Source organism: Ischnura elegans, chromosome 9 (genome assembly GCF_921293095.1).
Source record: "Ischnura elegans chromosome 9, ioIscEleg1.1, whole genome shotgun sequence".
In the NCBI taxonomy this organism is placed as follows: domain Eukaryota; kingdom Metazoa; phylum Arthropoda; class Insecta; order Odonata; family Coenagrionidae; genus Ischnura; species Ischnura elegans.
The window spans coordinates 6538726-6564829 of NC_060254.1; the positions used below are offsets into that span (position 1 = coordinate 6538726).

Genomic DNA, 26104 nt, shown 5'->3' on the forward strand with positions numbered 1-26104 from the left:
TGTACAAAAATAACTTTTTAATGTAAGAAATCTGAGGGGAACAAAATGTCAAACCTCCAGCATTAATAATGTAAATATTCAACAAAAATTTTTCACAAAAATACACGTCGACAGTCTCTTCATAAATCCTCCCTATCTTCAAATACATAATCTTCGTTATTAGAAACATCACATAAGTTTGCTACTCCAGAACACAGCTTAATATCAACATCCTTATCGTCAACAGCGAAGTGTTTCAGAAAGTCGTCCTCATACTCTTCGACGATTCCTTCACACTGAAAAGAAGGAGGAGATACACAAGTTAAATTTTGATAGGAGGGCGAAGGAAATTTTAAATGAATAATAACAATGGAGGTGTAAAGACTAACATAGAACTTCAAACTCTTATTCAAATCGGCATCTGGAACAATGTCCACCTCTGCCATTTCTGAATTCATTTTGCCATTTTCATCAATTAGTTTCAAAATCGTCAAATCCCCTGAAGATTTGTACGTAGCTTTAACGTAGTCGCTAAATTTCTGGCATATATTTTCCAATACTTCACTGAGGTGAACCGTCGACCTCGCATAGGGAACCTAAAATAAATACATCGAAAATTGTCGAATTTAATTAAGATGAATCTATATAAAACCGCCAGGAAAAGAGAATAGAATGTGTGGTGTACTTGCCGTCTTCTGTTTCTGATTTCCGTGTGGATCAAGACGAAAGCTGCCGACTTCTATCGTCTTCGTTGGACTCACTGTAGCGATTTCCCGTTCAACTTCTTCCACAACTTTTCTGCAAACTAACAATATATATAGATAAGTGTACTGACCAAAGAAGCCACACAACTGAGTTTTTGAAAGAAGAGTGATTACCTAAGCATTTTAAAACTTTAGGGTCCGAAGCCAAAACGCTGGCCCCTATGTGTAGAAAGAAAATTATCACCCAAAATGAAGACATGCTCTCGGATTTGATGCCAAATGACTAGGTGAGCTGAAGTAGAAGAAATTTCGTAAGGCCACTAAATAGGAACTTGTGGCTATTTGAGCACAATATGATAGTACCGTCCGTTTTATCTTTCCCTTATTCCAAATATGCTGTATCCACATGTATTATTGTTATTGGCTGAGAGACTTCCAGTTCCCCAGAGGCGGGAGACAAGTTGCGGACTGATTTAGAGCATATCATTTTCAAGGAACATGATCAATTCACAAATACCATCATCCTTTTGAGAGCCATACGTAAAATTAATGATTTAGTAATAATAAAATTCCAATTCCGTAATGAAACAAGCCTTGATTACACCATTGCGAGTCGAATACCGCCCCCCGAAGTTACATCCTGATACCTGTGAGAGCATATCAAAATGATGGGTCGAAATCGTCGAAATGATGTGGTGGAAGAGAGCTTTCCTTCGGCCTCTTTCAGATGTCGCTCACGTTGTATTACCAATCAAGGCCCTCTTCGCTAACAGTTGAAATAAGCTACTTTTAGCATACAAGGAGAAAAACAACTCATATTTATGAAAAATGAACAAATTTTTTGTATAAGAGATAATGATGGCATACTATCGTACCGTAAACATTTTTAAATAAATCGAGGAAATTACATATTAGTGGCGTAGCGTTCGCTGCAGTGCCAATTTTCCATTGGGCCTTTGGTTTCGTAATCGTCTGTAGTAGAATAGGTTCTGTCTCCTATGTCTACATTCGTGGTGTTGTGTACAACAGTATCGGTCTTCATTTGTTTGTTTATGTGTGTGTATGTCGGATGCGGCTTTTTATACGAGTATTTTTATTGTATTATTTTCAGCGCGTGAGTCATAGACCACAGAAAGCCTTCCTCGCAATACCCATGAGGTAAATGCCTTTATAATTATTTCTACAACTCGTTAATTATTTGGTCCGCGTAATCAGTGAATTTGGAATACATTGGTTTACGAGCTGGATTAATGTAAACCTGTTACCTCACTGCAATATGTTATGAATGAATGCTGGATTTACCACAGTGATCGTAAAATATTATGAAATATATTCAAATTGGCCTTTGCAGATATTATTACTATGTCTGTGAGGGAAAAGTTTTGAAAATAATTCATGTAAATACAGACAACATACTCCTACTGCTCGGCCGATTCTCATTGGGCAGTCTACCCCAAACACTGTGACGTCATCCAGATCTAAATTTTAGTGGCAAATCCATCCATGGCGGATGTAGTGATCGTACGCCTAGAGAATATCGTCAGATATCGAGGACATCGGTTTTTATTCTAAGGTAATCTGTTGAGAACCTTCTTTTTAAATAACTAGATGAGCTGAAATTGCATTAGTAGAAGATTCTAGCCTTGTTTTGTTAATTTCGTCGTGTATGATATTTACATCATCTAATGAAAGCTCTATGGGTTTTAATCCACTGTGTGTTCATAATTTAAACTGATATGTGAATATTTGAGCCTGTTTTCGTCGTATTCGGTGTGGAATCACGTTTTAATCAGTCGTCGAATTCTGTGCCAATACTCAGTTGCAGCTGATCTGGCGTAAAGCTAAGCTTTTCTTCAGTATATGCTTTGGTTCCTTTAAGTTCACCGAGTGCATAATGTAATGGATTTTGTTCTATGTGAGGTTAACTGCATTGTTTTCGAGGATTTGGGTGGTTTCAGGTTTATGCAAGCTGACCATTCTGTAACTATTTCAAGTGCTGTTTAAGGTCAAGTCTGTTTACGGCCGTTTGAGTTGTGGACAGCTGATTGGTACCACCTTGTCTTAATTGGGGTTTTATTGTAGGGTATCTTGCTTTGATTGTAACTATAACTTGCGCTCTTAGGGAAGCCTCACTGCTGTGGGTGAGTCTACTGTGGTAGAGGGGAGTATGGTGGTTCACGATGCTTTGTGTATTGTTGTCTCTCTTAAGTTGTGCATCCTGTTGCGGGATTTGCTTGCACTATCAAAGATATGGTAGTAGATTTTGACACTTTCGCGTACGACATCGTGCTGAAGATTTGGCCTGTTACTTAGACATTATGTTTCGTATTTCGTATCACCTCCCGTCTGACGTTCGGTTGTTTGGTGTGCGTGCGGCCATATTTTCTTGTTCACCTGCTTTGGTATTCTTCGTTGTTAGCGCGGTGATGTGGTGTCCGGTTATGTATTTACATGCGAGTTTGGTATTCGAGCCAGTATTCTCCGTCGCGTTGTATTTTCATCGATTCTATGGGCTAAAAATATCAAGGTAAGCATATTTCAGTATGGCTTTCTCAATGGATAAATATGGGTTTACCGTGATCAATGAGGAAATTGTTATGTGAGAAACCAGCACCTACCCAATTCTTTGTGGTATTTGCTGTACATGTATGTTATGGCAGAGTGGCGTTTATTCTATGAGACTAGTCGTGCAAAGTTTTGGTAGTATCCCTCAATTTGAAGTGCAAAGTTCTTGTTCCATAAAGTTCTGCGTTAATGTGCTTTATGCATAAAGTTTTTCTGGCGCATGAAACAATAATAACGTCCGCGTAGCATCAGTAGCGTAATTTTCTTTGCTGTTTCATTTTAATTAAATGAATAGTCTTGGTAGTCGTCCACGGAAGGTCGAGGTCTCGCAAGACGTACTATCGATTCATTCAAACACAGGCATGAAGGCCGACGTTGCCAATTTGTGATACACAGTAAGTATGTTCGAATGACATAATTCTCTCTATTATACTTTTTCATACGAATTTTTACAAGTTCACGGATGTCAGTGACTCTATGGAGCGTTAATAAGTAGTTAATGTGTGTTAAATCGTTCATGGTATTACCGTTGAGCAAATAATGGCATGCCATTGCGATGTTGAATCGAGAACGGAGCGTGCACTGTTGCCGTATCGGGGACTGTTTTTGCTTAGGAGAAATTCTCTGAAGTGGGCGGTGGCGTTTCTGGCCATATATTGGGAGTAAAGATGGTGGATGGAGTCCAAGGAAAACGAAAGCTCAGATAGTCAACGATTTGCGACGTAATGCTACTATGACTGTATACGGCTCAAGGAACCAGCGGAAACCATTGGGATATCCCGTATTGCTTTTTTGCCTGGCCCCAGACACAAATTAAATGAAATAATGCTGTAATACATTATTCATATTTATATTGGACGTGCTTCCAGTCATGACCCATCGTATGAAGTTTTTTCATCGTATTCTTGGCGTGGAATGTTGTAGACTATGTAAATCACTCCGCTCTTGGTTTTCTTCGTCCCTTCTATTCGCCCATGTAGTGGTGTCTTTATTTGCATCAGAGCATCTCGTGAAACAGAATCGAAACCATGTATGCTTTTAGTACTCCTGTCTTCTTCCTACCGCCTCTGAAATTCATTTCCCGCCAGCTGGCATTTTGCCCGATTGCCCCGCAGGACGCCGGGAGCTGGGCAACCACCGCTGCTGCCTGACCCACCCGGCACCTCCGTGGTCCGTCACATCACGGTTGTCGCCCGTTGCCCCTCCCCTTCCCTTTCTCTCCTCCCCGCAGAGAAGAGCAGCAACGCCGCCGCGAAAGAGCCCGGGCGACCTACCTTAGCGGTAGGAGGGGGAGCCGATCGGATGATGATGATATCTCGGAGTTAGCGCCACCATTTTACCGCGCATGTCGTCTTAATTTTAATAATGACGAATTTATTATTCGGTAATTCATAATAATGCATTTTAGGTTCTCATGCATGTCGTCCTTCATATTTAGGCTTATTTCGGAGGTAGATATTTCGTGTTTTGTCTGTTGCTCATTAGACTTATCATGAATGGCGTATGCGCGGTGAGGGGCCGCTGTTAAGCACGACGCTGGTCGTCCCTGAGGCAAGGGCCCCGTAGTGGGCGTTAGCATCAGCGAGAACGGCAACTGTGGATAGCTTCTGCTTGTCTTCCTTACGGAAATATCTCTTTGAAGGGCTTTGTGTTGTGAAGCTGTCGCTTACTCATTCTTCGAGCAATTATCTTAAGGATTTTAGGTTTCGGAGAAAGTAAAGGGGTGATACTGAGTCCTGGTCCATTTACTTTTGCAAGTTGAGCTAGGTTCTTGTGTGGAGGATTGCAGGTCCCTTATGGAGTGTCGTCGCTGCGTCGCCGCCGCGGAAGAGAAATTCTGTGGTGTGTGCTTCCTCTGATTGGGGTGAATGTTCATTTTGGTGGTAGAGTTAATTTTCTCTCTCTCTCTCCATTTATTTTAGTATTGCGCGATGTGAATGGCTAGTCTTAGTACGTGGCTTAACGTTTCAATTTAATAAGTATCGCCTATGTGTCCTCGTTCGCCGAAATGGAGTCATCACTTGTCTTATTTCTAATAAACGCTTCAAAGTGCGAGTGATTAGTGATTCTTAGTTTAAAGACCCAGTCACTGGAATGAAGAGAGGCCTATGTATATTAATTCGACTTAAGTTGACCTGGGCGTTATTATTGGATTATTGTCGACCCTATGCCCGATGTTAGGATTCATTTTTATACCATCAAGGGACATTAAAATGGTATAACTGTTATTTTTCTCTCCGGTAAATTTTTTCCTTCCTGTCAGTGACGTTTACGTAAGTCGTTTGTTCCCGTCCATGATCTTTTTGCCTGTTTATTGTCTTCTTTCACTCAGGATTGGCAATGTATCAAGGGAATGAGAAACATTGAATGCAAGTATTCCGTCCGCGATCAGCAGATGCCGTGGCATTCTGCGTACTCCCCCTGCTTTTCGATCGAGTGTTTTCCCGCATAATGACCGCAATTGACCCTAGGGTAGTGTTTTGGTGCGAGTTAGTTTCTATTTCAAGTCGATTGCTCCCGTGATTTGTTTCGTTCGACCCCCTGCAGGCGAATCGGTGATTGAGTGTTTCTCACATGTGATTTAATAGCTTCATGATTTTTACGGATTTGTTGCCCCATTCTCGAAAAGATGTATAATCGTCCCCGATAAACCGTCTTCATTCCACCTGTCGAGTGTGGGGAATATGTTTGCGTTCTTTGTCGATGGTATGTCTCTATGTTTTATCGAGTGCCGTGTTTTCTCTCTCCGCAGATATCCAGATGTGATTTGAGATGAAACGGCGGGTTGACGAGGTTGTTTTGTCCAAACAAGAGAGCAACAGCGTGGCAAGTGTTTACCCCGCGCCCCGGCAGGGAGTGGGCTCCACCGCCGCCGCACCCGGCGGACTCTCTCCGCACCACCGACTGCTCGCTGCAGGACACTCCGTCCCCGGTGAGTTCCAAACGCTACGGCTCCCTCCCCAGGGAAGTGAGAGTGAATTAATTACCAAGCCACGGGCTGCGGCGCATTCATTCAGCGCCCTTCGAATTTTCTTCTTCACGATTTTTACGTCGAGTGGTCGATGTGGATGCCACTCCTTTTAGGGCCTGAATCTCTTATAAGGGGTCCACTAACCTTAAGAACTGGAAAATCCGAGAATACTCTCGGAATTGTCTTCCGGAAATTTTCAGGTAATTTTCCTGGAAAAATTAATCGCCTGGAAAAAAACTTGCCAAATTCGAAACATTTTCGCCATGTACCAAAAGTGAAGCAAAGTATAGAGAAATTTTTATCAGATATTTTGTTATGATGTTCCAGGAAGAGCTAATCCCGTTATTGGGAGCTCTTGATTCCAATGCCTTTCCATTTTGAGAATTTTCTGATAAGGATATTTGCTTGATATTCTTCTTGTGTTCACATTCTTGAAGCTCATATTTGGAAATTAGGCAGCATAACTTTTTTACTGGGCTTGACTAGGTTTTGCAGTGTCCATTTGGGCTATTTCACTGTTATGTTGAGAGCAATTAAGGTAGACATTTTTTGGAGGAGTCGGAATATAGTCCAGTGTTCTATTACTCATAACCCTTTCTTGCCAGCTCCTACAAAAGAAAAATGTTTTGAGTGCCACGAGAAGCATGAGGATATTTAAAATCCCTCTCTATGGAGTTCTTTTTTTGGGGAAGAGTTGTTCAGTTCCCTCCTCTTTGGGACCCAATTCAGCAGAGAGGGGGGGTCAATGGACTTAACCCTCCTTATTGCTTTAGCAGTGCTCTTTGAAAATAATTTTTGTTATTACTTTTTAATAATTTACTCTTGCAAAACTGGGACTCAGTTTATTACTCAGACTAGTGATGGACTTCGTCGGTCATTCTCGAGATCCCAATCACGGTGACCATTCATTTGAGTGACTCTGTCATGAACGGGAGGTCATGATTGAATGGGACATGATTGTGGAAAGTGGACGGCAATCACGACCGCGTAGACAATCATGACCCGCTGATCGCTCTCTACTTAAGGGCAATATCTATGTATCTTGTTAAACGAGAGATGAGTTGTTATTATTATCATTAATCTATAAAGTTTTTTCATTTGTTAAAACCAGAAACTAGTTAATTTTTATCGTAATTACTTCCAAAACATTTACAAATACAGAATGTGCCTTAAATGTTGTTTATTACACTCCTTTTATTGTTTTTCAAGATACAGAATCAACGATAATTTTCAATCATTCGTGGGGCATAGGGTTACTGATCAGTATTTTATTATGGAAAGTCAATAAAAATAATGGACCTGATTGAAAGGCATGAGAGAAAACTGGGCTCTCTCAAGATTTTCGGCATATCGCCCGAGATATGAAGGCCATAGGTACTCTGAAATGTCGATTATAGAAAACTTTACAATTATTACGAACATTGCCCCCTAAAGTGATTGCAATACCATGCCATTCATCACCACGAGTGAAAAAGCAGTCAAAAACGGTCAATTCAGGTCGCGAGTGACGATCATCCACCTTCGAAGAATGATAGCGATTGGACTGTGTTTGAGAATGACCTATGCAATGAACAATCACGAATGACCTAATGGCTGGCGATTGACGGAGAACGACCACGATCACGAATGACCTGCGTCTAGAACAATCATGAATGACCGACAATCGCGGCTGATGCAGAACGTCCACGGTCACGAACGACCGACGTGAGGAAATGACCCTCTCGGTCATTTGAATGATCCCGTTCACCGATCAATCTCGGACATGACCCTGGTCACATGATTCGATCGTTCATGACCGACCCATCACTAACTCAGACTATTGCTATCTCACCGGTCACTTCCCTTCCCCTGTAAATGGTGCAGCTGACAATCAGTTGCTTGCTTTGAAAAAGTCTCACAGGCGATGCCCGCCCTTAGGTATTTAGCATATGGAAATGCTCATTGGCTGTAGCCATCATTCTGCATGAAAGTGGTAGAGATTGAGATAATGTTGATGGACTTGTGCCATTTATTGAACCTTCGCTAATTCAGAAAACCTGCATGTTTAGATAAGTTTATATTATCTCTATGTATTGCGTGCATCATTTAAATGATCCACAACCAGTGTTTAGTCATTTCTACCTCAATAGCTATCTTTGCATAAAAATCTTTCAGCATAGGACTAAATTGTGCCCTAAAAAGCAAAGGAATTTCACGTGAAAACCTGGAAGTCTCTGGGAATTTTTAAATTGCTGTATAGTGGACACCATCTAATATGCTGTTGTTTTTCTCCAGGCTAATTTATGCGTTTTCCTTCATTTATCTGCTGCTATTTCAAAAACAGAGCTGACAAAATTCAGTGGAAACTGGTGTGAGGAAAATTCTAAATCTGTTGATAATTTCTCTAAAGATAGAAGCCCTACCTTCATGTCCAAATGCAAAGTATAAAATACGTATATCCAAAGCCAATGGGTTCAATATCACAGCCTCTTCATACAGCTAGCTAGCATCAAAGGACTCCTGACTGTGTTGCGGTAGAGAATAAACTGTATTTTTGTGCGACTTCTCTTCCGACTTCCCGGGCAACTGAAAATTTGAAGACAAAGGAATTTCTTCCAACAATTTAGAGGCTAGCAAGAAAGTTCCTTTCTATTCCCCCTGCTGTTCAGTGAGATAGCTTTCAGATCCAATGGCTTCTTATGTGATACTGAGCATAACCGTTTAGATTCTGAGCTTGTAAGGATGTTAGGGTTTTTTAAAAGTAGCTTGAAAGCTTTAAAAATGATTTTTAATCTGGATAAATATTAAAATGTGTATAACAATCAAAGTAGCATTCCTTTTATTCTACAGACCAGGAAGAAACTTGAACAATAGCAGGCAATTAAAAATGCATTTTGATCTGAAAATGTCCAAATATCTGACTTCAGAAATCAAGAATCCAATCTGTGTGTGGGTAAAAAAAATTCTGGATCGGTCCATCCCTAGAAATAAAATTATTGCAGCATATATTGAAGTCCTATAATACAAGAGAGGAAACAATTTCTCATAAAAATATCTCTTCATTGCTCTACAAGAAGAAAGTAATTTGTATATAGTCATGCACAAGGATGCAAAGATGTACACATCAGTAGAAAATTGAAATTTACTTTGAAAAATTCATTCGGCTTTGGTAAGATTTGAACCTGGATCTCTCGATTGCAAGTCAGGTTTGATACCTCCAAGTCCTTGTCTTCCAAGGGGAATTAGAGATTGGATTCTGGAGGTGAAATCTCTCTTCTTTTACTGTGTCTGGTAATAAATTGGGGTTCCTAGATGGTGTTCCTCAAAAATGCAAACTGCTGGGCATCCAGTGAAGCATGGGCTTTTACAAACGTTGCGCAAAAGAAGCTCATAACTTTTGATAACAAAGTTTTAGGAAGAATATTCGGCCCAATGAAGGAAGGAGAAAGATGGAGAATTAGGGAGAACTAAGAGTTGAGAGGCCTTTACAAAGGACCAGATATCGTGGGAATAATTAAAAGCAAGAGAATACGATGGCATGGCCACCTCCACAGAAGAAGTGAGGACACAATGCTGAAACAAGTTCTGGGAGGCAAACTCGAAGGCAAGAGACCGGTGGGAAGACCAAGGATGCGCTGGGGCGATGAAGTTAAGAAGGATGGGAGAAAGACGGGAGCCCATCTGGATATGGCAGGTGAATGTAGGATGTGGAGGCGCCTAGTTGGTGGGCCAAAGACCTTCTAGGTTTCGAATGCCCTCAGGAGTGAGTTAGTTAGAGATTAATCTTATTGCCAAGTACATGGTATGTTGTAAGATGGGTCAAAGGATGTGAAAAACTTTCTAAAGATGGAATTGCAAATAATGTTTTGGATGATTCAACCAATTTTTATAGTGTTGGATGACAGCTCAGGTAATTGAGTTTTTGATAATGTCAGAATGGTATGAGATCACCTATAAGTCTAAGCTATACTTGATACATGTGATATATATATTTTCTTGACTAGAGTGTATTTAAGCCAACTTTCATTTGATAGTCATCAAAAACACAAGGTGGAGGAGAGACTGAGAAGCGGTGATACACTACACTTGAGCTCAAAACATCATCAATTTATCTGGGAAAGGGTTGGCAGAAGATTTTATGTGGCAAGAGGCTTGAGAAGCGAAGGATCATAGTGTGGAAAAATATGGGTCTCTTCAATTTTTAATGGTCACAATCAACAATAATAACAAATTGGTGTCTGCTGTGGTTTGTTTAGTATATTGTAGCCATGTTTTCGAGAATGAATACACTCATGTCTCGCTTGGAATTGAACTAACACGCTGCGTAATCATACTGTTGCAGGTGCCGTGCTGAAGACAAGTGGTGGTGAGGGAGGGCCAAGTATGCCCAGCAGTGTTCAGTTCCCAGTTCAGAGCTACTCATCTTCAGCCATGCCAGGAGCCACTGCCCCATCCTCTACCACTGTCAAGGTATGACTTGGTTCCTCTCTCAGAACATTGTTTCTTCCCAAAGCAGCTGTAACACAAGTGCACTCTCCATCCCATGGAAAACACACTCAAACTCGCCGTGACTGCTCCTCCCGTTCATCCTAGTGTTTTCCCTCTCGGTAAGAAGGCAACTCGATTCACTTTCAGTCACCCATCCCCAGCCAGTGGCCATCTTGGTAAGAGATCAATCACTCCCTAAACAAGGTGGTTACACTATTCAGTCTCTTCGTGCCACCTCCTACAGTTTACCCAGCAAGGGATTCCAATTTGCATAAATTAAAAGATTCATATTTTCAAAATTCAGATGGGAGTGGAGAATGCTGGCAACTACGTGTGCTGTTCGGCCGTTCACGGCCATTGCATTCCTGTACAATGTTGTACTCACAAGGGGAGACCACGTACCTTTTCAATGTCTTATTTTATATGACCTTCGGAATGGTGAACACATCTCTGAACTAGTGGTGGTTCCGTTGAATGGGTCTTAGTTTGGCCAAAATTAATTAATTTTCATGCGGTACTTTTCACAGGCCGCGTCTAATTCCAAAATATTGCACTTCTTTACAGACGGGTCAGTTGGGGTAGTGGTAGTGTATACAACTCCCACCCAGGGGTCTAGTGTTCGGGGCTTCATCATGGATGCATATTTTGTTGCCTTCATTGTGATCATATCAAGTTTTTCATTATGTAGTTTTAACTGCAGCAAGCATAGACATGAGACGATTTTTTTATCATTATTATGGCATTTAGGTATTTAAGCAGTGTCATTTCAAACGCAGAAATACGATGTTCCTTCCTTATCATCAGCTGAATTATGGTATTTTTAAGATACAGTAAACTCTCGATTATACGAAGTCAGTGGGACCAGAAAATAGGCACTTTGCAAATTCGAATTACGTAATTTCAAACCTTTTTAATCAGTTGAAAAAATGTTTGTTTTCATTCACACCACCCTTTTTCTGTCTTTAGTGGCCTCGTTTAATGTTTTCAGCAGTTATTTAAGACAGGATTTTAAAAAGTGCTCTTTCTTATTGATTTTATGACGTGAAAGATCGTTAAAAAATCACATGACCCTAAATTCCCATTCTTTCGAGTTGAATATCAATGATCTTAGCACTGATGAAATTCCCATCCAATTTAGGAAACGTGATAAAATGACATCTTGAAAATTTTTGTGTAAGAATTGAATGAGAATTTTGTGGTCAGTAGTGAATATAGTGACTATTGTCAACGCATAATTTAGATATTTGTTTCCAAAACCTACGAAATTTTAACAACAGCCCACCTTACCGCCATTTGTGAAGCCCTCTATCGCACAATGACGAGAAAAAAAAGAAAAACAAGGGTCACTGCCCACTTCCAAAATAACTTTCATAGCTTAATATTTGTAGTTCCTTCCGAATTTTCATTTTACTGTACAATCTTTTTAATTAGTTATTTTCATTATGATTCAGTTACGATCATAAGTTACGTAGGATATGATCTTCTATCAGCGGATGTTTGAAGAAAATTCTTTTCAGGCTCTCCGTCTGGCTGCCGTACAATTTTATAATCGCAGCACCTCACGCCCGGTAGGTATCAATGGCATTGATTGCAAAGTAAAATTTTTCCATTGAATCATTGGCTGAGAGTTAGATGGGGCCTTACTCGGACAGAAACCCGAGAAGGATTTGATTCAATCATTATTTGGTTTTTTCTTTCTCCCTTCCGCACTTATATTTATTTCCGTTTATGGCGGGCCTAGTTTTAGCGCTAAAACTTAACAATCTTTTTTCTAATATCAATGTTACATAGCATCACTTTAAATACGGTGAAGAATGAAGCCCAAAAACTAAAGAAGAGCAACGTATTGAGGAATCATTTTCAAGAGTTCACGAAATTAAACCAACATTGCAAGATTTTAAATCTGCACGATATTTAGAAAATAATAAGCCCAAAACATGACATATTTCTGGGATTGCATATATGTTTGTTGATCATGTTTATAGTGGGTTAGCAAAACCAAAAAAATAAGTTCATAATTTTAGATTGACATCAGGCTTTGGCTCCATCTTTTCAAATACAGTAAAACCTCTATGTAGTGAACCTCTTTACATCGTAAACCTCCATACTTCGTACCAACCCTCTGGTCCCGTCAGATTTACATGTAAATTTATAGGCAAACCTCTATATAGTGAACCTCTTTATCTCGTAAAACCTCCATATATCGTACCAACAAGACAGCCCCGAGACGGCCTAACTACCTCCACAAATCGTACCGAAACAACTAGAGACCATTAATGCAGCCGCGATTACCTACGTGGAATGACATTTTCAGCGATAAATGTTTCACGCTTATTTTTTTCTTATACACCTTTAATAATGTTCACGTTAACCATTAGTTAGGGCATCCAACTATCCTAATAATATTAAGTGACGGTAAATGAAGACAGAACACATCGTTTTCTCTTGAATCATGGTCAAAATCGCGCGATAGCACTCGCTTTCTTTTACTGATGGCTTTATTTTCTTGTAAGTGCCTACATACTATGTTCAGTTAATAAAAGAGGCGACCAGCGCAGCTTATAATCACTTGCTGACGGAAATATTTCAACTAACTTCACTCCCATCCATGGAGACAGAATTACTCGACCGCATTGCTACTTCCGCTTCTAAATTTAAAGTATTTCAAGAATTTTCCGCGACTTGAAATAAATCAAATACAGTTTCGCAATTATTTTATTCCCATATTTCCCGGTGTAGCACTTTCTTGCTACCGCCTTGGTAATTTTTTCAATGCTTTCGTGAACGATCTTAGTTTAAAATTTATTGCGCTTAGCGACAGTCATATGTCTTGCCTGCGTATTTATGCCGCGAGATCTGACTATTCCATCGGGAGTCCGGGACGTCAATTTCTAGCAATACTGAACGAACATCAATCCATGCGCGGCAGTGTTAGGTGAAGGAGGCAGCTAATTAGCTGATACGCGGTAGGGCATTGAAATTTTTTACCGTCGCCGCCGCATTCTGAAGTAGTTCGCCCAGCATTCTCACCTGGAAATCACGTCCTTTCGCAGACCAAGCGTTTCTGTGTGCCCTCGACAGAGTTTTTCTTCGGAACGCTACGTGCATTGTATTTTGGAGAGAGGGAATTCAACAAAATTTTCAAAATTACGCTCAATTTTTTGTCTATTTTTTGCCGCAGTCACGTGTTTATTTATTTTTTTATAATCTTTAACAAGTCACATGTTATAAGAATGATAAATCAATTCTAAAAGATATATTAAGGAGTATTTTCAATTAATTGCCATAAAATATGAAAAAATATGAAAATTACTTAATTAATCATAGGATGATTATATTTATTTTCTAAAAAGGCCTCTTCAACAATTAACTTATACCTTTGTGTAATCATTAAATTGTAAATAAATGTTCAGTTATGCATACCTATGTATTTAAATATATTAATATATTGGCTTAAAAGACAGTAGCACCTTTCATTTCCCAAGGATATGAAAAAATGGTGCCTACCACTAAAACCTCTCTATAGTGAACCTCCATACATCAAATTGCCCAAATTTTGGTCCCTTCCATTACGATGTAAAGAGGTTTAACTGTATAAAGCAGGATGCTAATTTTTTAATCCCATGAACATAAAATAATTGATAAAAAAGTTGGTGTTTCATTTAGGTTTCCCCAATAAGCGACTCGTGCTTCCTAACTTAGCTGAAATGATTAGGGTCAATTACGGAATAGGCGAGGCAGGTGGCCCAGCCGTATCTTTGCGTGCAAGGAATGGGATGCTAATCCTTCAAGTGTCACGGGAGCAAAAACAGACTAAAATACAGTGCAACCTCGATATAACGACACCCCATGGTGCACTAATAAACACTCGCTATAGCGAATTGTCGCTTTACTGGAGGTGGAGCAAATAATAGCCATTATACCTGTTGCGAACAGATATACAGGAACAGGAGTGGTGCGGTGACAGATAAACATCTATCCGATAAACGTAAGCATAAATCCAGACGAAAGGCGATGTTTTTTTGCATCACTAAATTTCCTTACCCAAATAAAGACTAACTATTCAAACAATTTATAAGCGCCGCACTGAATAAAAATCATGCAAAGCATTGTTTCGTCAATCATTATATTTATCGAACGACAGTTTACCACATAAATTTGAGACTGAGCACTCCATTAACTTCATTTCTAACAGATCGCTAGCAGTTACAGAGGTTAAGGAGTCTTGATGAAAGTCTTCCGGCGGTGAAACCCTAAAAATCATGCAAAGCATTGTTTCGTCAATCATTATATTTATCGAACGACAGTTTACCACATAAATTTGAGACTGAGCACTCCATTAACTTCATTTCTAACAGATCGCTAGCAGTTACAGAGGTTAAGGAGTCTTGATGAAAGTCTTCCGGCGGTGAAACCCTCGCTATGGCGAGAGCCAACGCCGAAAGGGTCTCGTAAAAACGAATTTTTTAACACGCTTATTATAGGGTCAATTGACGGTGCATCGGCTATCTCTCGTAATAGCGGGGGTGTCGCTATAGCCCGTACTCGCTTTAACGAGGTTCCACTGTATGTCAAGAAATGACGAAACACGTGTCGTAGGCAATAAAATGGTTGTGGATAACGTTTTCCTCTTTTTTTCCCCAATAATGAAAAATACTCCTCCAGCCTCTCTCCAGTTAGAATCTTACCACTGTTGCCGGTATTATTGAGATGAACCATGAACTTCTCCACAGTCAGAGAACATTCCGAGTGGGTGGGGTAAATAAGAGTGGGATGGGTGCTGCCTGTTTGAGGAAGTGGGGGCAGGATAAAGGGAGGTGCAGAGGGTGGGTGGAAGAGGGGTGGGTAAAGGAACTTACGCCTTGCCTGAGACTACATTTGGGGGCTGTTTTTGTTTATGCGTGGCTTGCAAAATAAATTGGTGGTAAATAGAGTCCAATATTTAAGATACTCCTCCTCACTTTCATCTTCATCGTCATTGCTGTCATGTCTAGTCCCCGCCACTGCTTCTTCTCCACACTCAATAGGCACCGACTGCAGCCCTTTTTTCATGAATTTAGTGGGAGTCCATACCTTACGATTCAGGGCTTCCAGGAAGAAAGACAGCCAGACACCGCCTCCCTTGTGCATAGATAGTTAGGTAATTGTGCGAATTGTCAAATCCCCATTCAAATTGGCTATAGAGGAGCCATTTCGACCTCAATATGGGATCGTGTGTAATGTATTATATCATCAGTGATATCCTTACTACATCTACCCTCCTGTTCGTTGACAACCACAGTATTTTATCTGACCTTTCCCCCCTCCAAATGTAACGTTTTCTCTAAAATGAAAATGAAAAATATTTCCACTATCATTGAGTGACTTAATTCTCTTCCTTCCTCATGTTGCAACTGTTGATGTGGAAAGTGGTGTCAAGAGGTCGCTTATTTACCAGGAAGAATGTTGAAAATTGAGCATTTTTATGGACTTGCAGTATTTTCTTGGTATGATTCAATTAGGTAGGGTTTAATTGGGATTGTAAGAAATATCCCGTGCGACCTTCCTCACATGTTAAACTACGAAGTATTGTCGATGCGATGTTTACAAGTTTGCACGAAAATAGGAAATTGTTTCAGCCACAATATTTTCACTCAACTCCTATTTCTCCTCTATTCCTAACGTAAGTTTTTAGGTGAACCCTTTCCCTCCAAAGTTGGACTGTCATTTATATTTCATACTTTGGTGCACCACAGTCAGAAGCACCGCTTTTTTTGCTGTTTTCGCCGGAATAACTAGTTTTGTTGACAAATTTTTCGGCGTAGTTCGTATAAACGAATGCAATTTGCTCCTGGGGACCGAGCCCGATGTTCCTAATTTCAAAATATTTTGTATTATCAAAACTTCGTATTATCGAATAGTGCCATGTATTTACCAGAGGGTTTTTGCGGGGACAACGATTGTACTTCGTATTATTGATAATTTTGTAATATCCTTCTTCTTATATTTGAGAGTTTACTGTAATTGTGATTTTCCTACATGGCAATACCTGATGAAGCCTTGATCGAACTGCGATCATAGATACGATGAATGTGGCTTTCTACCAGTGAATATTTGAAGTAATGTCTACTCTGGATCTCCATTCCAGTAAGGTGCTCCATCATCTTCTCTGCTATTGGTTCACTGTAATGCTCTTCAATTGTGATCAGGGGCATTGGTGCTGAGTTTGAGGTGCCATGTTTATATGCAGTGGAACCCCGATCTATCGTTTCTGCATTGATTGCTTACCTTGCCCCTAATAATGTTCCATACAAATAATGTAATTGTTTCCCCCATCCATCATTCTCCAAAGTATCCTTTTCCAGCATTGATCCTTTGAAGATCCTGGTTCCTATGTATAATTTTCCAGCATCCATCGTTTGATGAAAATGTGATGAAGTGTTTACGATGTGTCATTTATGGCTTATAATGACAGGCACTTAGTTTGAATCTTCCCAGGAGGTTGAACTACCATAGGGAGAAGCTCAGTTCTGTGGGATAGTAACTTTAGCGCATTTCACAAGATCCGCTATCCCTCTTCATTCATCACTCTCCTCCCCCCTCTGATGCTTTCCTCTTCTCCAAAATCAAACAAAAGGTCCCAGCTTGCCCAGGGATCGTATTACAAAGACCTTTGCTTTGAAAGAAAATATCTAGTTACACGAGAACAATAGAAGCTATAAGCCTGAAAGGTGTCACCACAATGAATTTCAGCAACTGCTATAATACTTCTATTAGATTGAAATATTAGTAATGTGCACGTGATTAAAAAAAGAATGAGGTCAAACATGATGTATTTCTAACTTTATTTAAGTATTTTAAGCAAGGAAATAGTTGGAAAAATAAAATGGTGATTTCTGGCAAAACTCTATATTCTCGCAGCTCTGCTTCTCTACTGCATTTTTTTCTGAAAATATGATATCAGATTATTATCAGTTATCAATTTACGAATTATACAATAGGTCTCACTTGTCAGAGTTACTGAGGAAGCGATATCTTCTCAGGATATTTATTTCCCCTACTAGCAATCCGAATTCATCTGCTCATCTTGCGCTACTTGGAAATTGGGTTACGCTACGCTACTTATTGTCAGAAATGAGTGGGTAAGTTGCCTTCTCTTTAGGACAAAAAACTTCATGGTGTAGTCATATGGTCATGCTTTACCCTCTGCAGTATGCTCTGTGTACGTGGTACATGCTAGCATCAGTTCTGAACTTGACCTTGTACAAGTTGTTCCGAACATTCCAGGGTGGGTTGACCTCAACCGAGCAAGTGTTTTCTGTGGGGATTAATTAAATCCGGTTTCATTTTTTATTACTTTATTTTTATTCATATTTGGACCATAGCCCTTCCGAAGAAACAATGAGAACTTTAAAAGATGGACTGAAATAAATTGAAGATGAAGAAAAGCATCCGGGAAGAAGCGTGTGAATATTGGAGAACGCCCCGGGCTGTCTGCTAGCACATGATGGTAGGGGTGGGGGTAGAACGAACTACCTGGGAAAAACTAGAAGTAGGATGAAGTCGAGGATCAGGTGGGCGTGCCACTGACGATTAATGCAAAATTGTTCACGATTTACTCACTGCCTCAACTATGTATATGAAAAATATAATTGTTAGAAAGGAACATTTGAAGTATGTAATAAGCTATTTTTGGCCTTTGTGATCCATCTCCCAACCAATCCCTGAACCTGCGAAAGCGATTGTTTTAGGCATAACATACACATTGCTCTTGTAAATACGTGTACTTGAAATGGCGTATGATGGTTAAGAATTTTTATATCGGAGAGAAATCCATTATAGCAGTGTAAAATGTTGAGAGGAGTGTAAACATTTTTTAGTGAGGCGGCGTGTTCTTTAGGATGTTGGAAAGGGATTTTAGTCAAATCAGCAATATGACCTAAGTTTTTTGATAGTATTTGACTACTATTCCTGTAATTGGCTAAAATCTTGTTTGAATTCTTTAAATCAATATAATTACCAAAATCCTGCGTTTCCTGGGACTTAGGCAGCCTTACCAAACATTCCCACATTAATAGTTTTCCCTCATTCATTGTTGCTTTTTTTTAATTACGTGTGAAAAACGATACATCGAATCAAGGTTCCACTGCAGTGTAACTTTCTTCTTTTATGCCAATAGGAGCAAGGTTCCTATCGGAAAAAGGCAAGAGTAGTATCTTTGGTTTTTTTGGGAAATAAATTATTATTTGGGAAATAAATTATTTGGGGAGTAAAATTATTATCCAAATTCAGTTTATTTCCTACAATGCATGCTTGATCATTTCTCGTCATATTTAAGTGAATTATCGTTTTACATATATGAATTACTAAAATGTATACCTCACAATGCGTTACATATCTTCATTTAGTGTATGTATTTCATTCTCCTTCTCATTGTATAAACATGATTCCTCACTCCCTATAGGTGTCAATTTTAACTATTAAGTATTAAATTTATATTACATACGGTATACATATAAATTTGAAAATCAAAAGTTTCAGAAAAATATGAATATTTTTGAGATTGCAAAGCATTTGGCTCAGACCCCAGGAGCAAACGGAATTCATTTGTACAAACAACGGTGAAAATTTTTCATTAAAATTAGTTATGCCATTATAAGTAGCGCTTCCGACTGTGGTGCATCAAAAGTATGAACTCAGGAATATTAGTGCGACTTTGGAGGGATAGGGTTCGCCTAAAAACTTCCGGTGGGAATCAAGGGAAAGTGGGAGTTAACTCTGAATATCGTGGGTAACTTAATGTGCCTATTTATGGCATGACATCAACATTCACAAGAATTAGCTTCTTTTCTCAGTGTGAGAAAGAAATATTTCTCTGTGGCTACTTACCTTGATGAGGCAATGCTTTGATCTAACTCGTTACTCCCACTCCAATCGTGTGTGTAGCCTAATTAAAATTTTTTATGATGTTCTGTGTGTTTGTCTCCGCTTATCTGCATTTAATCTTTTCAATTCGATGATTGAAGATGCCAAAGACAGAGTTCCCAAAAGTAAACCAAAATTATTGAAAACATCAACAGAGATGAATAGTTGGGTCATCCTGAGGTGGCACTGGGCCATTTAACATCCACCCTATTTAGTGGACGCCATAGATGAATGAGGTGTGGTGAGATTCAACAGAAGCAGCGGTGGGAGCTTTTGTGTACACCTAGTGATTGTGTAAATATAAAATACTGACTGGGGTGAAAATTGTCCTACTTTCCTCCTGTGGTATGAAACAAACTCGGTCCTCCAATGTTCGGACTTCATTGTATTCTTTTTTCTGTTTCCTCAGGAAATAATTGTTCTTTTTCTAGATAAAGAGTAGTTCATAATTGTTTGGACTTACAGATGGATTCTTTGTCACCTAGGTTCATGCTACGTCTGTGACTAGTCAACAGCAGACTGCTGGCCAGCAACAGCAGCAATTCCAGAGATTGAAGGTTGAAGATGCTCTCTCCTACCTGGACCAGGTGAAATATAGGTTTGGAAACCAACCGCAGGTCTACAATGATTTCTTGGATATTATGAAGGAATTCAAATCTCAGAGGTAAGACAGTCAGTGTGAAACCAGCAGTAGGCTAGTTCAAATTTTTGGAATGATCTTTGTTTCAGAGGGGGTAAAATGTGGGAAGGGAGAGGAGTTCATATCATGATTGATTGATTTCAATCATGTTTTCAGTTTTCATTAAATTGTATCGGTCAGGGGGATCATTTGTGAGTATAAAAAGCTGCAGTGAAGATTGATATCAGTTTTAACCCTTTTAGTGTGGTGGGCCAATCTATCGCCTTTTGCCGCTCAGGCGAAAAGTGTAGACAGCTGATATATGTTGGCTCTTACGTAGTGCATTATTTAATTTGCTATAACTTATTACATTGATATATTTTATTTTAGTATACATGAAAATATTTTGTCAATATTAACAAGTTTAACCTCAATAATTAAAAAAAGGCTTATGGACATATAATGAAATAGCTTTATATCGTTTTTTTTCCTAGTTGCTTCATTTTATGAAAATACCCTCCGCATTTCTCGATAGTACCCCAGGAAGAAGAAGGATATATAGCACTGAGAGGGTTAAAAACTTTATGTTCTAGTTTTATACCCATTTCTATTAGATTAGACTTAATATTTTGAAAATTAAGATAGTTAGGCTACTTGCTACAGCAATCTGCCTTTTACACTACTTCTGCTCCTCTAAAAAGTAGTGTTTTCTTAAGCATGATGCTGGAAATGAGTTTTAATAACATATTTTGTGGAAGGAAGTCAAAGATAAGGAACAGGACAGGTTTGATGGTCATGCACCCTCGTGGTTTTTGCATTTTTTTTAAATATAGTTTTGTTTAGTACGTTTCTGAAGGGACCAAAAAAAAATGAAAGCACTAACCAGGAAAATGTGATAACGAGGAAAGTAATCAATAGCAGTTGGGTTAATTGCAATGTGTGGAAAAGTTGTCATAATTACAATTACTATCGGTAGTTCTTGTAGGATCGCTTTCCTGAACTCTTTTCACATTTAAAATCAAGAAAATGAGCACTACATTGAAAAGCAATACCATGTCAATAAAAATCACATAGTTCAATCGATTTCCCCTAGACAATTACATGAAAACGGAGCCATTCTCCCGTGAATCATCCTATATATATTTATAGAAAGTGGACAAGTGAAGCTAAGTCATTTCTTCTTTCTCTCAGCATACTCAGAGAATATAACGACAACCCTGAGGATGTCAGTTGGTTGTTTTTAAGTTTTATTTAATTGACCAAAATTTTATTGACCTTAAATTATGGCAACAGCCGTACACATTTGCTTCTAGAATGAAACCATATCGATTATAATATCAATTAATAATACACACGATTATTAGATTACAACATCATTACAAGAAGATTTTTTTATTATACAGTTGAAATTTACTTATAAAATTTGTCTAATGTCGTCTGCTTCCTTTTTCGCGTGTCGAGATCAAGTATTTTTACGCTTGCAAGGGGAGTGTCATAAAAGTGGGTCTCAGATATCAGATCTGAAATCTTTTCCGGCAATGCGGAAGCGTCAGATGTTTTCCCATTTTTTTCACGCGGGACCCTAGTTTCATTTACATTATTTTCGTGTCAAAAAACGAAGCATTTCCACAATACGCAGTTTTGGATGTTCTAAATTTTGATTATTTGACTGTGACCGGAATATAATTACTCGAAGAATCATAAATATATCCCACTACTTGCGGTTGCACAACTCCTATTAGCGGAGAACTACCCATACTAGAAGATGAAAACTGTGGTGTATCGGGCTCAATGACTCAAGACAACGTGGTTAACAGTTCAGCGAGCCGACTGGCTCGACGGCAGGTAGGGTGGCAACTGCCCTCGAGCTCACAACTGCCGCTTGAGAAGCCGGGGTAGGCGGCGTGCCGGTCGAGCCATTCGAGCCTCATTTATTTCCAAGCGCCAATTTCAAATACAACAATTTCTCCCTTTCAAAAATGGTTGCATCATAGGACAAAACTTAATAACAAAAAAAATAAATTTGTTTCAATAACCAAAAATTTAACAACTCCTTGGAAACACATATTTGGAAATGTAAAGCAATAACAATAGTTATGCGAGTTTTAACTCCCACAATGGTGAAGAGAGTACTCGCATTTATCTCGTTACATTCCACGAACAATTCAAATCGTTCGACATACAACGACCACGTGTCTATCGTACAGTGAGTCCTCGTTTAACGTCACTTACCGTTCCTGAAAAATGTGACGATAAACGAAATGACGTTAATCGAAGCATAATATCCTATAAGAAACATTGTAAACAGTGAATATCGGCTCCTTGACCTCACAATTCCTACGCGAATAAAATGTTAGCGTATCATATCTGGGGCATTTTTTACGGTGGGAATGCCATACTATCGCATAAATACGAGTTCCTGTCTTCATCGACGACAATAGCAGCAGTGACGTTAATCCTTCTCAATTTTTGTATCTTCCAGCATTTGCTTTTCGGCTTCGCTATGGTGGTCGCCCGGGCGAGCGTCGCCTGGGCATCATCATCGCTGAAACATCGTCGCAGTTACAGGAACCAAAATTATTGTGAACTCGGCAAAAAAGTGACAACAAAATCTCTGAGTTCTTTACGGAAAATGCCTTGAAATCACTTTTTAGGTTCCTGAAAACCATTATGTCAAGTGAAACCTTGCGCACCTATGTAAGAATTCATTTTTCAGAAATTTTTGCTAAAACAGTAATCGCAATTAAGAATAAACACACCGTTTTACACTTTGCTTAGACTGACTGTATTACCGCCCACAAAACGAACAACCTGCAACGCCCACCGCTTCGCCTTTTTTTTTGCGCGAAATTTAAAAGACTTGACGTTATCGCAAAGCGTAGGTGCGATAAACGAATGACGGTCTCAAAATTTTCGTGACGTTATCGCGAAATGACGTTAAACGGGGTGACGTAGAACGAGGACTCACTGTACTATCAAACTCGCTAACCGAGCCTATTACTCCAGCCATTTCAGAATTACTGGATCACACAGAATTACTTCCTTTATCCTAGCCGTTATCGATCTGTTACATAACGCGGTGTATCGGGCTCAATGACTCAAGACAATGTGGTTAACAGTTCAGCGAGCCGACTGGCTCGACGGCAGGTAGGGTGGCAACTGGCCTCGAGCTCACAACTGCCGCTTGAGAAGCCAGGGTAGGTGGCGTGCCGGTATAGCCAATCGAGTCTCATTTATTTCCAAGCACCAATTTCAAATACAACAAAAACCTCATAACTTGCCCTGCCCTATCCCCTGCGATTAGGTACAGATGCAAGTGTTAAAATGCACATTAATATTTTTGGAAAAGAACTCTTGAAATCCAAAAGAAGACCAGCCGTGGAAGGAAATGTCTTCTTCCGGAGTCCTGGGCGGTCATCCATTTTTTCAGCAAGTATTTGCTCAACTATTAACAAACCATTGGTAACAAGAGGTTTCCCAACAGCATTTCGTTCTCCCCGAAAGAGAATTAGCAATTCCTTTAAGTAAATCATATTGCTTCGCGGTCATCAGTTTCCTTTCCAAATCTGTGTAGTGCTGAAATTTCAAATAATGAAGTTATCCAATGATAAAATTTAGGCTGGAAAAGTAAGAAATGAGCCCATATTATTACATGAAAGGAAACCAACTACATGTGCACGCAAAAATACTTCTTTTTTTTTCCCCCCCCAAATTAACGTAAATGAAACTAGGCTCCCGCGTGATAAAAATGGGAAAACATCTGATGCTTCCGCATTGCAGGAAAAGATTTCCACTCAGAAAAATAAAATTTTCATTGAAAATCATGGAAATAATGATGAACAGCAGGCTTATGTAAAATGAAAGGTAGAAATATGAAAATTGAATTTTCATTATATGTTCACTCTTTTCGTGATGCAATGCACTGCTTTGTTTGGAAATGAACATGGAATTTAATTTTTTTCAGTATTGACACCCCTGGAGTTATTGCCCGGGTATCTAACCTCTTCAAAGGTCATCCAGAACTCATTGTGGGATTCAATACATTTTTACCTCCAGGCTATAAAATAGAAGTCCAGGCTAATGACCAGGTAAGCAAGGATTATATATTAGGTATTACTTTGGACAAAGTAGCCTCATTATTATTAGAGTGTCTGTATTTACAACTGAATTAACATTTGTGAAGAGTTATGAAATTATGCATGGCATAAAACTTACCTCTTTGCGCTTTTTGACTGAAAGAAAGATGTAGAAAGCTTACTTATTTACAAATTTCTTTCTTCCGTTTTTTTATTATGTTATAGCAACTGCAGAATTATTATGAGTCTTGGGCATGGAAAGATTTGGCAAATTTGCCCTTGGAAATCGATTTTTTTGTGTTTATAATCGTTGTAATTGTTATTTTAGGTAAATTAAGGTTCTGAGAACATGGCATTTCATTGTTTTAATTTTATCGTCAAATATCTATTTTTTTCGTATCTAAGAGATAAGTTAGAAGTAAATCTTCTTCACCGTGATAATCTCAAGAAAAATTAGTTGGTACAGATTACCTGTAAGAACTAGAATGAATATTTCACAGGCATACTAGAGTCACAATTGAATATGGCCATGATATGACAAGAAAAAATGTTATATTTTTATGCGAAAGGAGAGAATGGAAAAGTCGGGAATTGTAAATTTGGGAATGTTAAACAAACCATGAACTAGCTTCCTAAATATGGTGTTACAATACAAGTGTGTATTAATGCCTTACTGACGTTTTGACTATTATATTCTCAGGACTGATAATCCATTAATGTATCTTGGAAATAACAGTCTACCATTTATCGGCCACTACATCCAATTGCCTTGAACCTCATCAATCGGACCCTGTTAATTTTAAACACCGCCTAATTTGAAGTTGTGGTCATCAGGGCTGGCAAACAGTGTGAGAAATTGTGTGTGAATTGGCAGGGATAATTTGAAATGCTTTTTTTACATGTCTATCATAGGGTCAATGGGGAACTTGCATGAATTTTTTTAATTTCATAGGCGGACAGAAAATTATTTTCTGAATACAACAAAGAAAACCGCATGTAAATCTGAGTTTTCCTTCGCGAGATATTTAATGATAAATATAACGAATTTTAAAGCGTGGGAAAAACTCCCTCACCCCCCAAGCCACTGCCGACGAAGCCTCGATGACGTCAAAGGTGCCTAAACATCACGCGAAGCTATTGTTATGATTGTTTGTAATAGTTTCCAGCAGTTGTGAGAGCTTCGTTTGTTAGACGTGTTGATTATTTTATATTTAAAGATAAATATCCGACGATAGAGGCTTGGAAGCCCTCGTATTTTGCATTATTTATAATATTAATATCTGAGTAAGGGCATAAAATATAAAACTGGAGCAGTTAAACCAAAAATTTGATAATACCTAAATAACATCGTTGTAGGAGTCTGAGCCACGGCCATTGGAAGGGGGATACGTTAATTGTAAGTTGATGTTATCGACGGCATATCATTCATTTAAGTATGTAATTAGAACGATTTTGATGTTTACTAATGTCCGGTTAGCTTTTATATACAATAACTTCATCCGTTTATTCGTAGGTACCGGAGAATTCGTCGTTTAGGACTGTCTGTGCTTGTATTATGGGGTGAATTCCAGTCAATTTAACTTTTGCTCGCTGATTGGAGACATATAGAAACATTTTTGTGCCAAAATAGTGTTATTTTCAACGTGACATCTCCCGTTAAGCTACTGCTAATAATCACAGTGCCAGTGGTTGTAATGCACAAAGTTTGACAAGGTTGAAAAATATCGGCCAAGAGTTATCAGTGTTCCATCGTGATTGAATTGTAAAAAGTGCTATTACGCTATCGATAAATGTCTAACAGTAGTGTAAAAATTGTCAG

The 26104-nt window shown here is 39.0% G+C and overlaps 2 protein-coding genes across 6 annotated transcripts in view; one reads left to right on the top strand and one right to left on the bottom strand.

Moving 5' to 3' along the window:
* Nucleotides 1-2: 2 nt before the first annotated feature.
* On the bottom strand, nt 3-1467 carry LOC124166106 (protein seele). 2 transcript variants are annotated; one of them, XM_046543749.1, is made up of 5 exons: nt 1047-1336; nt 858-975; nt 669-784; nt 369-575; nt 3-275 (listed from the first exon to the last, which is right to left on the bottom strand). In XM_046543749.1, exons 2-5 carry the CDS (start codon nt 940-942, stop codon nt 120-122), a joined length of 564 nt encoding a protein of 187 aa, XP_046399705.1. In that variant the 5' UTR covers nt 943-975; nt 1047-1336; the 3' UTR covers nt 3-119. The 2 variants fall into 2 exon arrangements, with proteins under 2 accessions (XP_046399705.1, XP_046399704.1); XM_046543748.1 differs by having other exon boundaries at nt 858-1467.
* Nucleotides 1468-1751: 284 nt separating this feature from the next.
* Nucleotides 1752-26104, top strand: part of LOC124166102 (paired amphipathic helix protein Sin3a) — a 72745-nt gene continuing 48392 nt past the window's right edge. Inside the window, exons 1-5 of one of the 4 annotated variants that reach the window (XM_046543741.1) lie at nt 1752-1841; nt 6001-6180; nt 10541-10668; nt 20076-20254; nt 24174-24297. In XM_046543741.1, the coding sequence (XP_046399697.1) occupies nt 6021-6180; nt 10541-10668; nt 20076-20254; nt 24174-24297 (591 nt within the window). In that variant the 5' untranslated portion in view covers nt 1752-1841; nt 6001-6020. Of the gene's footprint in view, nt 1842-2149; nt 2257-2891; nt 3211-4835; nt 5091-6000; nt 6181-10540; nt 10669-20075; nt 20255-24173; nt 24298-26104 lie in introns of those variants that run through there. The other 3 variants (XM_046543738.1, XM_046543739.1, XM_046543740.1) reach the window with 3 other exon arrangements.